The sequence below is a fragment of the Physeter macrocephalus genome, chromosome 11 (genome assembly GCF_002837175.3).
Source record: "Physeter macrocephalus isolate SW-GA chromosome 11, ASM283717v5, whole genome shotgun sequence".
Taxonomy (NCBI): domain Eukaryota; kingdom Metazoa; phylum Chordata; class Mammalia; order Artiodactyla; family Physeteridae; genus Physeter; species Physeter macrocephalus.
Window position 1 is genome coordinate 68,692,152 of NC_041224.1, and position 17,289 is coordinate 68,709,440.

Below are 17,289 nucleotides of genomic sequence, written 5' to 3' on the forward strand. Positions count from 1 at the left end.
CCTGCGCGTCCGGAGCCTGTGCTCCGCAACGGGAGAGGCCACAGCAGAGGGAGGCCCGCATACCACAAAAAAAAAAAAAAAAAAAAAGAACATCAAGACCTACAGTAATATGACTCTGGCTTAAGGATACACAAATAAATCAATGGAACAGAATTAAATCCAGAAACAGATCCACAAACATACAGCCAATTATTTTTGACAAAGGTGCTGAGACAATTTAATGAGGAAGAGAAGTCTTCAAAAAATGGTGTTGGAATACCTAGATAAACATACGAAAAAAAATTAACCCTGAACCTACCTTATACCATACACAAAAATTAATTCAAGTTAAGTCGCAGAATACTACTCTAGAATTTTTTTAATGAATTACTCATATGCAAAATAACATGAGTCTCAAAAATATTATGTTGTTAAAAATATTTATGTTGAGTGAAAGAGTCAAGATAAAGAGAGTATATAACATGATTCCATTTATATTACATTCAACAACAGGCTAAACTAATCTATGGTCACTGAAATTGGAACTGGGGTTTCCTACGGCAAGTAGGGAATGGCAGGAAGAGGGCATGAGGGAACTTCCTGGGGTGATGGAAACATACTAAATATTGACTAGCATGTCAGTTTCACCAGGATATGAATTTGTCAAAATTCATTAAACTGTACACTTAGGATTGTGCATTTCACTGTAAGTAAAGTTTTACCTCAATTAAGAAAGAAAATGATTTGTATATATAAAAATGAACAAATTCTCAAACTTGACATTTTTCCAACCTAAAGGAAGGAAGATGGGTTAGTAGCCAATGTCTATTTTAGAAATAATCACTAACTGTGGCCTAAGAAAAAGGAATCCAATCAACTGTCTTGGTGGAAGTTTTCTGTGACGTATGTGGAACAAAGAAAGTGCTCAGCTGTGGAAACAAGAATCAATAAGAAGGGTAAGGAGTAGGTCCAAGAAAACACAAGAGGACAGGTCCCGACTAAAGGGAGTTGGAATGATACTCATTCCCAACATGAAGATCATTAAGAGAACTTAGAAATATGCCCAACTGCTCTGAAACATGGCAAACACGAGAGGAAGTCTTCAGGTAGACTGCCCACCCCTCACTATGGGGTCATGGAGGCAGGAGTGTTGCCCAGGTTGGCCCGCCCTCTCCTGTCCCTAACCCCCAGCTGAAATTTTAAAGAGGAGAACCTTAGTCATGCTTTGAGGATGCCACAGAGTGTAGGGTGGGAAGGCCTAACCAAATGATGTAAGAAATGAAAGCTATGTTTCTATAGAAGCATTTGTTAATAACTAATAATGGTAAAAACTAGATCACTCATTTAAGGAAAATTCGAAAGTTAAAACAAAATCAGTCACTGCCATAATTTTTTTTAATCCAATGAGAAACGAAATCTGTGGTGATGGGGCTGATATAATAGTAAAGGGGTGGGAGCTGATAGCAAGAGGGATGAAACAGTCCCCCATCAACCATACATTTACCCTTATTCATCTGTAAACACTTGAAATCCTTTCTGGTTCATTGTACAAGACTCCTAAATTCCAATCAAAAGTCTCTCAGTGAAGATTAAAAATGCCATTTATGGAGTGCAACAAGAAATAATAATAGCTAACATTTAGTCACCACTTATTACATATCTCTATTCTACATACTGTACATGTGCTAACTCATTTAATCCTCAAACCCTCTGAAGAAGGTACTATCAATCACCCCCATGTGACAGATGGGGAAACTGAAGCCCCATGAGGTCAGCTAACTCACCCAAAGTCATACCAATACTAAAGTGGTATAGCTGGGATCCCCATCTAGGGATGTGAACCACTGCACCATGACAGCTTTAACAGGATCTTGCTCCCCCCATTAGATACAGAACAGAAGTCAAAATAATTAAAACCAGCAAAAATTCACCAGTAGCAAACTTGGAAAAGGAAAGTTCCTGCTATAAACGTCAAACAGTGGCAGCCAAGCAGAGAAAGAGAAGTTTCCTAGTAAGGCCTACTGCAGCTCCTGATCCCAGCCCTACCTCACCCCTCTCCACCAGAAACAGTTCTGGCTGAACTGACAAAAGTAAGAATGCTTGCTAATACTTTCCAGTTTGTAGAAAGGAAGAATGAGATCTTTGTCCTCTTATGAATGGCTACTGGAAAGATATGAATTAGATTTGGTTTACATGGACAGCCCTGATATTTGAAATATTAACCACAATAACCTAAGGAAAATTAATATAAGTGAAATACAATACAATGGTATATATGACCAACTTTATTGTACTTTGGATGGCCAAAAATATAAACATGCTGTTAAGCTACAAATAACCCACCAAACTATAGGACCCCACATTAACGCAAAGCAAGGAAATCAAGTTGGTATTCTCTCACCTACAATCCCTGGGGTCACAATCCCAAGGACGTGGCATTGTTTTGGGAATAGCTTCTCAAGGGCAAATGCTGCTTCCATAGTAGTTCTTTTCCTGGCTGTAATAACACAGGAAAATTATTCAATGTCATCCATTTAAGGTCAAATTTGATGAGGAAGGGGGGAAAAAAGCAAATATTAAATTATTTTACACCAGAACACTTTACAAGGAAGTCTAAAATCTTTGATTAAAAACAAAAAAGTTTTTCTGTTTTGAGCCCTCGTTTTATGTTAAATTCTAAATCTGACCTTCAACATTGCCGGTTTGCCTTTTTCTACTTGTTCACATACTGCTTTTGCCTCAATGACATCAGCAGTAGCAGCTGATTTTCAGATTTACTATTATACCTTTCTGTTCAGCTGATATTAAAGCATAATGACTTTTCTACCACACTGTCACCTGGATTCAAATCAGACAATGATAATCCACTATCCAAGTCTAACTCTGGGCCTCAGTGTGCCCAACATGGGATACAGTCTGCTTCTTCATTTAGCAAGCCAAGAAGAATGCACAGTATCTACAGATAACCTTGGTAAATGGTCATCCAATATAATAAAAGGCTTGAATACCCAAAGATATCCTGTTTTAATAGTAAAAAGAAAGGCCTAGAGGATTAAAGTATTTAAAAAAGAGAAAAACACCTTACTAAAGAATTTGTTTCAATTGTACCACAAGGTTTAGAAATCAATCTTCAAAGCAAAAGGGCTTCTCAAAGTTCAAAGACAGCATATTCATGCATTCTGCAGGGAGTAGGCCCATAGCCTCAGAAAGTCAGCAACTCTCAGAATGAGAACAGTATTTATCTCCAAAAAGAGGTACACAGGGAACAAAAAAAAAAAATCCAAAACTTTTTCCTTTGATATTCACCTCTCTTATGGCCACGACACTCCTCCAGACTAATGAAAGTTTCTGAATCAGCCATGTAAAGAACTGTCCGTGGTAAGATATGGACATTCTGCAAAGGAAAAAAAAAAAAAAAAAAATCAAAAAAATTTGATCACACAAATCTATGAATGCTTTTGTGGTCCCTTAAAGTTTTGCCCTGGTCCAAACTACCATTGCCCTATCCTCCCTTCAGGTCAGTATTGGCATTCTGAGTCTATCCATTTCTCACTCATTTGTCACTCATGAGCTTTCATTTTCAGTTCATTGAGCATCTATTATTTCTTCAAGTCAAACTCATTCCAGCTTGACTCAAGAAGTTCATTTTCACAATAATTTAAGCTCTTAAACAAAAACATTAAGTACCAGCAAAAGATTCCACTTGCTTTATGTGAACAGGTATCACAGCAACAGAAACGTCTCAGCAACAGAGGGAAGGTATACAGATCGTGTCATTCCTCTTTTCATTGCCTACCAAATTAAATAATCCAGGCTTTCACTTCCAGCTTGCCAACTAGTTTCCTACAGGAATCTATTGCTCACTATTATCCAAACAAGCCCGCTTCTGTATATATTCTTCTGCAGCTCTCTTCCTTTTGTACTTGATTTAAGATTGTTTCCCTTAAGAAACAGCGTTAAGTGCCAGACCCTCTATAAAACCTTTTCCTAGACTTCCTTAGGACCTCTGACCTCATATGCGACATCCCTGACATCCCAATCATTCTTGTTTGTGTCTTATCTCCACTTACAAGGGAGGGCTTGTAAGCCCTTACAACCTGGGCTTATTTGTTTTCCACCAAAATTCATAACAGACAAGTGGCAAAGTGGCTCAACTAAATGAAAAGGTGAACATATTTTTCCTCCTAAGCTGGTTATTTTCGAAGATTTTTACTATCAAAATGGAATGAAGAAGTGAGCATGTAGCAAAGCCTCAACACTGACTAAATGAAAAAGAAATGTTGATTTCAGAAAGTTAAGATGTTTCAGAATAGATTCCATATAGACAAACTCATAAAACATACCGAGATAGAATGATGAACCTGAGGTCGCTTAAGGGTTGGATAAGACCTATGGATATAGTTTCCTTGGTCCACAAGGCATTTTCAAAGAATATAATTTGGGGAGGAGTGGCTAAGATAACAGAGTGATAAGACCTTGACTCATCCTACCACAGGCACTCTAAAATTACAACTATTTATAGAGGAACTATTGATGAGAACAACTTCAAGACTAGCAGAAAAAATTTTCCACAACTAAAGACATAAAGAAGGAACCACCATGAGAAGGGCAGAAGGGGGAAACTGGAGATACAGTATAATCAAGACCCACACCCCTGAATAGGTGACCTACAAATGGGAGGATAATCACAATTGCAGAGGTTCTCCACAAGGAGTGAGGGATCCGAGCCCCACATTGGACTCCCCAGCCCAGGGGTCCTACACCAGGAAGATGAGGCCCCAGAACATCTGGCTATGAAGGCCAGCAGGGCTTGTGTACAGAAGAGCCAGAGGGCTAGAGGAAACAGAGACTCTGTTCATAGAGGGTGCATGCAAAATCTCATATGCCCTGAGTCCCAGCTAAGAGGCAGTAATTTGAAAGGAGCCTGGGTCAGACATACTTCCTGATCTTGGAGAGCCTCCTGGAGAGGCAGGAGGCAACTGGGACTCTCCCTAGGGACAGAGACACTAGCAGAAGCATTTACAGGAACTTGTTCTAGCAGGAAGACACTGATGCTGGCTAGCACCATTTTGGAGTCCTCCCTCCAGTCTACTAGTGCCAAGGGCTTACCTACCCACCAGCTCCAGCCCCTTCTCCAGGCCACAGAGCCAACTTCACCAGGACCCAGCCCCACCCACCAGCAGCTGGCAGTCTCCACATGAGGAGCAGCTGGCAGCCAATAAGGCTGGGGGGCCAGCCTTGCCTACCAGCACACCCACAGTAATCAGCCCTGCCACAACAGAAGGGCCCTTGCAGCCCACATAAGGGGCATCCCTAGAGGATACAGCTCTGGTGACCAGAGGGAACTGTGCTCCTGGGCCCCAGAGGACATCTCCTACTTCTCCAAGATCAGGAAGCATAAATGACCTGCCTAATACAAAGAAATAAAAACAGAAAAATCAGGCAAAATGAGGTGACAGAGGAATATGTCCCAAACAAAGGAACAAGGCAAAATCCCAGAGGAAAAAGTAAGTGATGAGAGATAAGCAATCTATCTGATAAAGAGTTCAAGATGATGATCACAAATATGCTCAATGAAATCAGGAAAACAATGGACAAACACAGTGAGAAGTTTAACAGTAAGTGATAAAGAAGAATCAAACATCTGAAAAACACAATAGCTGAAATAAAAACCACACTAGAAGGAATCAACAGTAGCTTACATGATACAGAGGAATGGATGAGTGCACTAAAAGATATAGTACAAACTACTCAAACTGAACAGAACAAAAAATTTTTTTAATGACAATAGTTTAAGAAACCTCTGGGACAACATCAAGAGTACTAACATTCACAATATAGGGGTCCCAGAAGTTGAGGAGAGAGAAAGAGGCAGAGAACTTATTTGAAGAATAGTAGCTAAAAACTTCCCTAATCTGGGAAAGGAAACAGACATCCAGGTCCATGAAGCACAGTCCCAAACAAGATGAACTCAGAGGTCCACACCAAGACACATAGTAATTAAAAGGGCAAAAACTTAAGATTAAGGGAGAATCTTAAAAGGAGCAAGGGAAAAGGAACTAGTTAGGTACAAGGGAATTCCAATAACACTGTCAGCAAATTTTTCAGTAGACACTTTGCAGGCCAGAAGGGAACGGCATGATATATTCAATGTGATGAAAGGAAAAAACCCACAACCAAGAACAGTCTATCCGGCAAGGCTATTATTCAGATTTGAAGGAGCGATATAGAGTTTTACAGACAAGCAAAACCTAAGAGTTCAGCACCTGTAAACAGCCTTTATAAAAAATGCTTAAGGGACTTCTCTAAACAGAAAAGAAAAACACCACACTAGGCAATATAAAAATCTAGTAGGGGGCTTCCCTGGTGGCGCAGAGGTTAAGAATCCACCTGCCAATGCAGGGGACACAGGTTCGAGCCCTGGTCCGGGAAGATCCCACATGCTGCAGAGCAGCTAGGCCCAGGGGCTAAAACTACTGAGCCTGCGCTCTAGGGCCCGCAAGCCACAGCTACTGAGCCCATGCACCACAACTACTGAAGCCTGCAGGCCTAGAGCCCGTGCTCCACAACAAGAGAAGCCACTGCAATGAGAAGCCCGTCAACACAACTAGAGAAAGCCCACACACAGCAACGAAGACCCAACACAGCCAAAAATAAATAAATTAAATAAATAAATTTTAAAAAAAAATCTAGTAGGAAGGTTAAAAGACAAAAGTAATAAAATCATCTATATCCACAAAAAGTAGTTAAGGGACACAAACAAACAAAAAACGAAAATATAATGTAGAAAAACAATAAAAGGTGGGGGTGGATGAAGGTTTGTTAGAATGTGTTTGAACTTAAGAATCATCAACTTAAAATAATCACAAATATATACATGGGCTGTTATATATGAACCTCAAGGTAATTACAAACCAAAAATCTATAATAGCTACACACACACACACACAAGATAAAGGAATCCAATCCTAACACTAAGGATAGTCATCAAATCACAAGGGAGGCAAGCAAAAGAAGGAAAAAAGAACTACAAAAGCAACCTGGAAACAATGAACAAAACAACAATAAGTACATACTTATCAATTATTACTTTAAATGTAAACAGACTAAATGCTCCAATCAAAAGACACAGACTGGCTGAATGGGTGAAAAAATAAGACCCATAAACATAGTGCCTAGAAGAAACTCACTTCAGATCTAAAGACACACACACTGAAAGTAAGGGGATGGAAAAAGGTATTCCACGGAAATGGAAATGAAAAGCAAGCTGGGTAGCACTACTTTGATAAATGGATTGATCCAACAATACATAACAACTGTAAATATATATGCACCCAAAAAGGGAGCACCTAAATACATAAACCAAATAGAAACAAAAAGAGAAAGTCCCAGTAACTCAATAATAGTAGGGGACTTTAACACCCCACTTACATCAATGGACAGATCATTCAGAGAGAATATCAACAAGGAAACACTGGCCTTAAACAATACATTATGACAGACGGACTTAATAGATATAACATATATAACATTCCATCCAAAAGCAGCAGAATACACATTATTTTCAAGTGCACATCGAATACTCTCTAGGGTAGATAATATGTTAGGCCACAGAACAAGTCTCGATAAATTTAAGAAGACTGAAATCACATCCAGCATCTTTTCTGACCACAACACTATGAGACTAGAAATTAACCACAAGAAAAAAAAATGGCAAAAAAACACTGGTAGGTCAAACAATATGTGACTAAGTAACCAATGGGTAACTGAAGAAATCAAATACCTGGTGACAAGAAAAAATACCTGGTGACAAATGAATATGGAAACACGATCCAAAATCTGTGGGATGCAGCAAAAGCAGTTCTAAAAGGTAAGTTTATAGCAATGCAAGCCTACCTCAGAATACAAGAAAAATCTCAGTTACAAAACCTAACCTTATACCTAAAGCAACTAGAAAAAGAAGAACACACAAACCCAGTTAGAAGAAATCATAAAGCTCAGAGCAGAAATAAATGAAATAGAGACAGTAAAACAACAGGAAAGAGCAAAGAAACTAAGAGCTGGTTCTGTGAAAAGATAAACAAAATTTAGATAAACCTTTAGCCAGACTTATCAAGAAAAAGAGAGCTGAAATCAGAAAAATAAAATGATCAAGGAGATGTTACAACTGACACCACAAAAATACAAAAGATCTGAAGAGATTACTATCAACAATTACATGCCAATAAAATGGACAATCTAGAAGAACGGGATAAATTTCTAGCAACATATAATCTCCTAAGACTGAATCAGAAAGAAACAGAAAATATGAACAGACCAATTAGCAACACTGAAACTGAATCAGTAGTTTAAAAACTCCCAAACAAGAGTTCAGGACCATGGAGCTTCACGGGTGAATTCTATCCAACATTTAGAGTTGACACCTATCCTTCTCAAATTATTCCAAAAGAAAGAAGAGGAAGAAATGCTTCCAAACTCATTCTTATGAGGCTTCACCCTGTACCAAAACCAGATAAAGACACCACAAAAAAGGAAAATTACAAGCCAATACCCCTGATGAACACAGATGCAAAACTCAACAAAGTATAAGCACACCAAATTCAATAATACATTAAAAGAATAATACACCATGATCAAGTGGAATTTATCCCAGGGATGCGAGGATGGTTCAATATCTGCAAGTCAATCCATGTAATATGACACATGAACAAACTTAAGAATAAAAATATGATCATCTCAATAAATGCAGAAAAAGTTTTTGACAAAATTCAAAATCCAATTATGATAATAACTCCAGAAAGTGGATATAGAGGGAACATACCTCTACATAATAAAGGTCATATATGACAAACTCACAGCTAACATCATACTAAATAGACACTATACAAAATAGTGAAAAGCTGAAAGAAAACATTTCCTCTGAGATTAGGAACAAGACAAGGATGCCCACCCTCGCCACTTTTATTCAACATAGTATTGCAAGTTCTAGCCATGGCAATCAGACAAGAAAAAGAAATAAACGGAATCCAAATTGGAAAGGAAGAAGTAAAACTCTCACTGTTTGCAGATAACATAATACTATATATAGAATACCCTAAAGACACTACCAAAAAACTATTAGAGCTATTAACTGAATTCAGTAAAGTTTCAGGATACAAAATTAATATACAGAAATCTGTTGTGTTTCTATACACTAACAAAGAACTATCAGAAAGAGAAATTAAGAAAACAATCCCATTTACATCAAAAAGAATTGGGACTTCCCTGGTGGTCCAGTGGTTAAGACTCCATGCTCCCAATGCAGGGGGCCCGGGTTCAATCCCTGGTCAGGGAGCTAGATCCCGCATGCCCCAACTAAAAGAGCCCGCATGCCAAAACTAAAGATCCTGCATGCTGCAACTAAAGATCCCACATGCCGCAATTAAAATGATCCCACACACAGCAACAAAGATCCCACATGCCGCAGACTAAATAATAGATATTAAAAAAATAATAAAAGGGACTTCCCTGGTGGTCCAGTGGTAGAGAATCCTCCTTCCAACACAGGGGATGTGGGTTCGATCCCTGTTCGGGGAACTAAAATCCCACATGCCGCAGGGCAACTAAGCCTGCACACCACAACTACTGCGCTCACGCACCTCAATGAGTGAGCCCACGTGCCGCAAACTACAGAGCCCACGCACCACAACTAGAGAGAAGCCCAAGCGCTGTAACTAAGAGACCGCATGCCACAATGAAAGATCCTGCATGCCTCAATGAAGATCCCATGTGCCGCAACTAAGACCCAACGCAGCCAAAAAACTAAAGAAAATAATTAAAAAAAAAAAAAAAAAAACCCTAGGAATAAAATAACCAAGGAGGTAAAAGACCTGTACTCAGAAAATCATAAGACATTGATGAAAGAAACTGAAGATGACACAAATGGAAAGATATGCTGTGGTCATCAACTGGAAGAATTAATACTGTGAAAATGACCATACGCCCCAATGTACTACAGGTTCAATGCAATCCCTATGAAAATACCAAAAGCATTTTCATAAAACTACAACAAATAACTCTAAAATTTGTATGGAAACACAAAAGACCCAGAATAGCCAAAACAACCTTGAGAAAAAAGAACAAGGCTGGAGGTATCACATTCCATGATTTCAAACTATACTACAGTAATCAAAACACTGTGGTACTGGCACAAAAACAGACACATAGATCAATGTAACAGAATAGAGTCCAGAAATAAACCCACACTTACATAGTCAATTCACCTATGATGAAGGAGGCAAGAATATAAAATGGGGAAAAGACAGCCTCTTCAATAAATGGTGTTGGGAAAACTGAAGTGCTACATGCAGAAGAATCAAACTAGACTACTTTCTCACACTGTACACAAAAATAAACTCAAAAGGCATTAAAGACTTAAACGTAAGACCTAAAACCATGAAATTCCTAGAAGAAAACATAGGCAGTACACTCTTTGACATGAGTCTTCACAATATTTTTTGGATATGTCTTCTCAGGCAAGGGAAACAAAAGCAAAAATAAACAAATGGGACTACATCAAACTAAAAAGCTTTTGCACAGTGAAAGAAACTATCAACAAAACCAAAAGGCAGCCTACTGAATGGGAGAAGATATTTGGAAACAATATATATCTCTTATGGGAGTTAATATCCAAAATCTACAAAGAACTCATATAACTTATCCAAAGAAACAAACAACGCAATTAAAAAATAGGCAGAGTAAAGCAACCATACTCCAATAAAAATTATTTATATATAAAAAAAGGCAGAGAACCTGCATAGACTCCACAGACTTACAGACAAGCAACAGACACATGAAAAGATGTTCAGCATCACTAATCATCAGAGAAGTGCAAATCAAAACCATAACAAGATACCACCTCACACTAGTCAGAATAGGTACTATCAAAGACAAGAAACAATAAGTGTTGGCAAGGATGCAGAGAAAAGGTAACTTCATGCATCGTTGATGGGAATGTAAAATGATATAGCCACTGTAGAAAACAGTATGAAAGTTCCTCAAAAAATTAAAAAGAGAACTACCATATGACCAGCAATACCACCTCTGGGTATTTTTCTGGGAGGAAAAAAAAAACACTAATTTGAATAGATATATGCACTGCAGCATTATTTACAACAGCCAAGATATGGAAGCAACCTAAGTGCCCACAAATAGATGAATGGATAAAGATGTGGTATACCTATACAATGTAATATTACTCAGCCATAAAAAAAAAGAATGAAATCTTGCCATTTGTGACAACACGAATGGACCTAGAGGGTATTAGGCTAAGTAAAATAAGTCAAACAGAGAAAGGCAAATATCATATTTTTTAACTTAGATATGGAATCTAAAAAACAAATGAACAAACATAACAAATCAGAAACAATCACAGATGGAGAATAAACAGGTGGTTGTCATTGGGGAGGGAAGTTGGGGTATGAGTAAAACAGGTAAGAGAGATTAAGAGGTACAACCTCCCTGTTACAAAATAAATGAGTCCCAGGGATGAAATGTACAGCATGGGGAATATAATCAATATTGTAATAACTTTGTATGGTGACAGAGGAGAACTAGACTTATGGTGATCATTTTGTAATGTATAGAAATATTAAATCACTATCTTGTGCATCTGGAACTAACTTAGTGATGTAAGTCAAGTATACTTAAATTTTAAAATAATTAATTTTCCTTAAGAAAACAAAGCAGGCAGACAGACAGACAGACAGACAGACACACACACACACACACACACACACACGTATTTTGGTTGCCAACATTTAAAATTCCCACAAAATATTTATATAAAATGTGGATTTACTTTGAAAAAGTAGACATTCTGGCAACACTTATTAGACTGCATTCCCCTTGACTGGGGCCAAGGAGAAGCAAGCACTATCTGGTCTGCCATAGCCCTATCACTTTTTATGATGTCACACTGAGTCATCCACCCACTGTGAGTTACCTAACTCTGGAGTCATTTGAGTTTGTGATGCCAGGTGTAGTGAGTAAAGGACAGAGAATTTAAGAGATTTAGGTGTTAGTGCTGACTCTGCCATAAACCAGCAGAATAACCCCTGGAAGTGCTTAGGCCCTGGGTTTCCTATTCTTAAAGTTTGGAAGTCTAACCCTGAGGTTTTATGATTCTCTTTTCTGGTACGCACTGAGAAGCAACTGCTGAATTTTCCTTCCCAAGTCTCACTAGAAGTGACAGTGGCAATCTTCAACATGAAATGTTCTCAAAGCAAAACAGAAGACAACTAGAACCTCATTTAAAGAAGTTCCAAATGAAAAGATGTCTTATAAAATTTTCAGTGGATTTTAAAATATTTCTAATAAAAATGCTAAATCAACTTTCTTTATGGCTATAAAGTATCATGTCTACTAGATAATTTGGCAGACACAAAGAAAAAGAGCATGAATGATTTGGAAAAGGTTTTCATGTTTTTGTCTCCACACTAGAGTTTTCTACAATGTATAAATTTCTTTAAGGGTATTAGTATAAGAATTTTAGTAACGATATTAATAGAGAATAATACTTTCAACTATTGAAAACATTATATTCCTGGCACTGTAGGTAATGTTACATGGGTTACCTTTTCATTATTTAATCCTTACAACTCTGTAAGAGTGTAAACGGTATTATTTTCCTTTCATTTTACAGGCTCAGAGAGTTTAGGTAACATTTTCAAAGTCACACAGCTAGTATGTGCCAAAGCTGGGTTCACACCTAAGTCTGCCTGGCTTTAACAGCCATTGCAATATATAAACTTTTAAAGCTAAATAAAAATAATACTTGCAGTGATAAAAATTTGAAGGAAAAGAAACAAAAGTTTTTAAAAACATAGTGTACACACACACACGCACACACACTTCTACCCTCAAAGGAAACTGTTGCTAGCATTTTGGCTTATTTCTTTTCTGTTCTTCCTTTTTTGCTTTTAATAATTTAGATTATACTAAACATATAATTTTAAACAGGACCAGGGATTGAAATTTTTGGGTTTAAGTATTGGTTCTTGGCATTTTTATGTGACACTATGCAATAGAGATCCTTCAGTTACCATCCCTGCAAAACAGTGACAAGGAAAGCAGGTAAAAGGATGGTTCTAAACAGCATTTTCGTAATAGGGGCAATCTGGATACATAAAATGCCCAACATGGGAAGAACGGTCAAAGCAGCCATGGCACATCCTTACAATACACAGTCAGTAAAACTGATGTTTACAAAATCTTTTCAGGTCACGAGAAAAACTTGCCTAAACTACAAAACGTAACGCCGTATACAAAATTGTTGCATTTAGTTCTCAACGACTGACCCACCAACCCTGCAAAGAACTGTACACAACACCCCTTCTTACTTACCTCCAGCTTTTCAGCTACCATGCGGACCAAGCAATGCTCCTCCAGGTGGCCGGCATCCGCCGAGCCCGCGGAGATCCAGGTCACACTCCGATGGGTCCGCAACACTCTGCGCACGCACTCCCTCCATAAGCGACACACGCTGGGGACGCAAACGCACAAAGGGCTGTGAACGGACGTTCACTTCCCTCTCTCCCGAGGCTCACAAACCACCGGCCCCCACCACCCATTAGCGCAACTGCAGGAGATTCCTGCGGGATCCGAAGTCCCCGGGAGGGGGAGGCGTCGGGCGCCGGTTCGGAGGGAGAGCCAGGGGCAGAGAAAACCTGGCTCCTCTGGGAAAGGTCCCCGGGAAAACTACGGCCGGGGTACCTAGCGTAGGGGGCCACCACCTGGGCAGGGGTAGCGACAGGGAGCCCGGGTCAACCCTGGGTCCCGACGGTATCCGCCCACCCCGCCAGCCCAGGCGTCCCGAGGTAAGCTTCCCGCCTCCTCTCCCCTCACCCGGCCACCCGCAGCAACGCCTTGGCGGGCAGGAAGGTGAGGACACGCTCCACCACCTCCGCTAGGTTACTCAACACGAAGGTGCTTCGCGGGTCTGCGGGGGAAGAGCCGCGGCGATCACCGCCACCGCCACCGCCCACCGGCTCCATGCCTCACCAACCCGACGGGGAAGCAGTACGGCGGCTCCGAGGGAGCGGCGTAGGCCGAGTCGTGCGCGCACTGAGCAGGCGCGCGCGCCACTTCCGGCCGGTCAGGGGAGGTGGGGCCGCTGAGGAGGCGCCCACGTGACTCCAAGCCAAAGCGTTTCCGGCGCTGGTCTGGGAGCGCCGGCAGGTGGTTGGAGGTGGTGGCTACGCGTCCTGTAATCCTCCCGGAACTTTCCAGGCTTCCCACAGTCGAACCATATCCACCTCCTTCTGTGCCTCTCACTGCACTTGCAGCGGTATTTTCTTTGTCGGTACAGGTCTTTCTCTAATTCATGAGTTCTTGGAAGGCACAGACTAAATAATGTATGGGTCTTCACAGTCCCAATGCCTGTTAACAGCATGAGTCCAATTTTTGAACTGGCAGTATCTGCTTTAAGAAAAACTGTGAAAATCACCACCTTTATTCAACACCGTGCAGCCCTCAAGTTCTGAATGTGTTCAACGGCTTAAAGAGCACCTACCATTGCTGTGAAAGCACGCCCCAAACACTAGTTCCCTGCTAGTAGCATCAGATTCACCTGAGAAATTCTCAGTTTGGCGCATTCTCGGTCCTCACCCCAGGCCGACTTTAACACTTGGGGGTGGGGCCCAGCAGTCGTAGTTTTAGCTTTACTGTGATTTAAGCTTTCCGGTGATGCAAGCCCAGCTTAAGAACCACAGATAGAAGGAATGTAAGCACAGCAGATACCGCTGTATCCCCAGCTAACATCTATTCCTCTTGCTGCTTCCTTGCTAACAAGGGCCTGATCTGATGCCCAGATCCTGACTGGTAAATTTGGTTGGTCTAAACAAGCTGGTCTCAAACATTTTGGCCTCAGGACTGCTTCACAATCTTAAATATTGGCAACACTAAAGAGCTTCTTTAGATGGGTTATGACTATTTATATTTACCATATTAAAAATTAAAACACTGGGGGCTTCCCTGGTGGCACAGTGGTTAAGAACCCGCCTGCCAATGCAGGGGACACGGGTTCAAGCCCTGGTCCAGGAAGATTCCACACGCCTCGGAGCAACTAAGCCCGTGCGCCACAACTACTAAGCCTGTGCTCTAGAGCCTGCCAGCCACAACTACTGAAGCCCGCGCGCCTAGAGCCGGTGCTCCTCAACAAGAGAAGCCACCGTAACAGGAAGTCCCCGGACCGCAACGAAGAGTAGCCCCCGCTCGCCGCAACTAAAAGAAAGCCCGCGTGCAGCAACGAGGACCCAACGCAGCCAAAAATAAATAAATTTTATTTTTTTTAAATTAAAACATTGTAATATTAATTCACTTAAAATAATTCATGACACATAAATAACTTATGAAAAAATAACTTTCCAAATCACCACTCTCCCCCTCCAAAATTGAATAAGTGTAGCATCTTTACATCTTGCAAACCTCTAATTTCTGGCTTAACAGAAGACAGCTTGATCTGCTTCTGAATTCAATCTGTTGCAATATCAGGTGTATCACATCACGTAGCCTCTGGAAAACTCCACTGTACACTTGTGAGAGAATGAGAGTGAAAATAGCAAATAATGCTTTAGTGTTAAGAGAATTGTTTTGATCTTAAAAACCTCCTAGAAGGGTCTCAGGAGCTTCCAGCATTCTCCAAATCATAACTTGAGAACCACTGGTCCATATTAATCATGAAGGTCTCATTCTTTTCACCAGCCATTAGTTTAGGGGTAGACACAGGCCCTAGTTCTAGCCAAGGAAAAGTGAGAGGCAATAATGCTTTGGGGATGGGGGGGACTTCTAAAGAGCTCCTCACTTCCTAAGGAGACACTAGACAACAGGACCATTATCTACTACTGGATGGATTAAGGTGGCTGCACATCCAAGACAACAGTCTATCCAAAGATGAAACCAACATGGAAAAAATCTCAAAGAAGCAGAGGTACCATGCCTAGAATTTTCCTACCTCTGGACTTCTTGTATGTGAGATAAACTGAATTGTGTAAGAGGCTATGGGTATACTAAAGAGGGAGCAGATTACTGTAACTTGGGGAACTAGGGACAGCCATGAAGAAAGTAGCACTTGAATTTATATTAAAAAATGAGTGTGGGAGAGGGAATAGGTTGAGGAAGCCCTGAGTATGCCAAGTCTATACACACCAATTCTGGATTCTCTAGCTTTCTCTTGTGAAATCAATCTGCCTCAAGCCTCTCCTCACCCCATCCCACCATATATAATCCTATTCCAGAAACCCAATAGCCTGCAGAAACTTGAAGCAAAGACTATCTTTTATGAGGGAAAAGTGACAAAGTTATTTTTTAAATGGTTCTTTATTCATAAACTTGATGCAAGTTTACAAAATTTACTGTACATTGCCAAATAAATCTGCAATGAAAAATAAAGTCCCCAAAAAACAAAAAAACAAAACAAAAAAAAAAAACAAAGCATGCTGAATGTGCAGCTGTCAATCTGCTAGCCATCAGGATATTAAAGAATTCAATAATGTATTCAAGATTTAGCCTTAGGTTTAAGGAACTTTAATGCTTTAAAGAATTCTGCCTTGTCACTTATCTGAGCAACTGGCAATCAGAACTTTATACAAATGTAACCAAGTGAACAAGAATGCCAGAAAATCTTTTTCTACTGTCTTCTTAACCAAAAAAAAAAAAAAAAAAAAAGGGGGGGAAATTAAACACAATAATGCAGAAGTGCCAAGTCTCTCAGATATGGTTTACAAAGTTAAAAACTGAGTCTCAAAGCATAAGAAACAGTTTTGAACTTTGTAATTGGTTTGTGCAGAAAAAATGTGCTTCTGGATTTCTTTTTAAAAGTGCTTAATAGAGTTTATTTTTAAATCAAATTTGGGTATATAAAAAAATCTACTACCAACCCAACAGGACTGATTCTGGTAAGGCAATAAAATGGAGAGTACACTGATTTAAGTCAGGTTTTATAAAAGAATTAATATATGTAGAGTCCCTATTAGTCTTTCAATGTAAAAGCCATTGTTATGACTATAGAAAAAACTTTAGGTCTCCAAATTAGATATTTTTTGTACTTAATTGTGCAGTTTTTGTTCAAAGAGTCTTTGTGCCAATCACTTTATAAGTTTATTAGTTTACAACTGATTGCAACATCCCGTTAATAAAATGGAAACGTAAAATGACTTAGTATTTAAAATAACTTCAAGCTCTATACTTCAAGCTCTTCTTCATAGTAATATTGAACCAACAAGAAGCAGATTCAGCCCAGCAAGACTGATGCCCCAGTGGACATGACTACTT

The 17,289-nt window shown here is 39.8% G+C and overlaps 1 protein-coding gene across 3 annotated transcripts in view; it reads right to left on the reverse strand.

Moving 5' to 3' along the window:
- Nucleotides 1-14,107, reverse strand: part of FBXO22 (F-box protein 22) — a 31,516-nt gene extending 17,409 nt beyond the window's left edge. Inside the window, exons 1-4 of one of the 3 annotated variants that reach the window (XM_007114656.2) lie at nucleotides 13,864-14,107; nucleotides 13,363-13,501; nucleotides 3,286-3,373; nucleotides 2,381-2,476 (exon numbers count right to left, since the gene is read on the reverse strand). In XM_007114656.2, the coding sequence (XP_007114718.2) occupies nucleotides 2,381-2,476; nucleotides 3,286-3,373; nucleotides 13,363-13,501; nucleotides 13,864-14,012 (472 nt within the window). In that variant the 5' untranslated portion in view covers nucleotides 14,013-14,107. The remainder of the gene's footprint in view (nucleotides 1-2,380; nucleotides 2,477-3,285; nucleotides 3,374-13,362; nucleotides 13,502-13,863) is intronic. The other 2 variants (XM_007114658.3, XM_007114657.4) reach the window with 2 other exon arrangements.
- Between the last annotated feature and the right edge of the window lie 3,182 nt (nucleotides 14,108-17,289).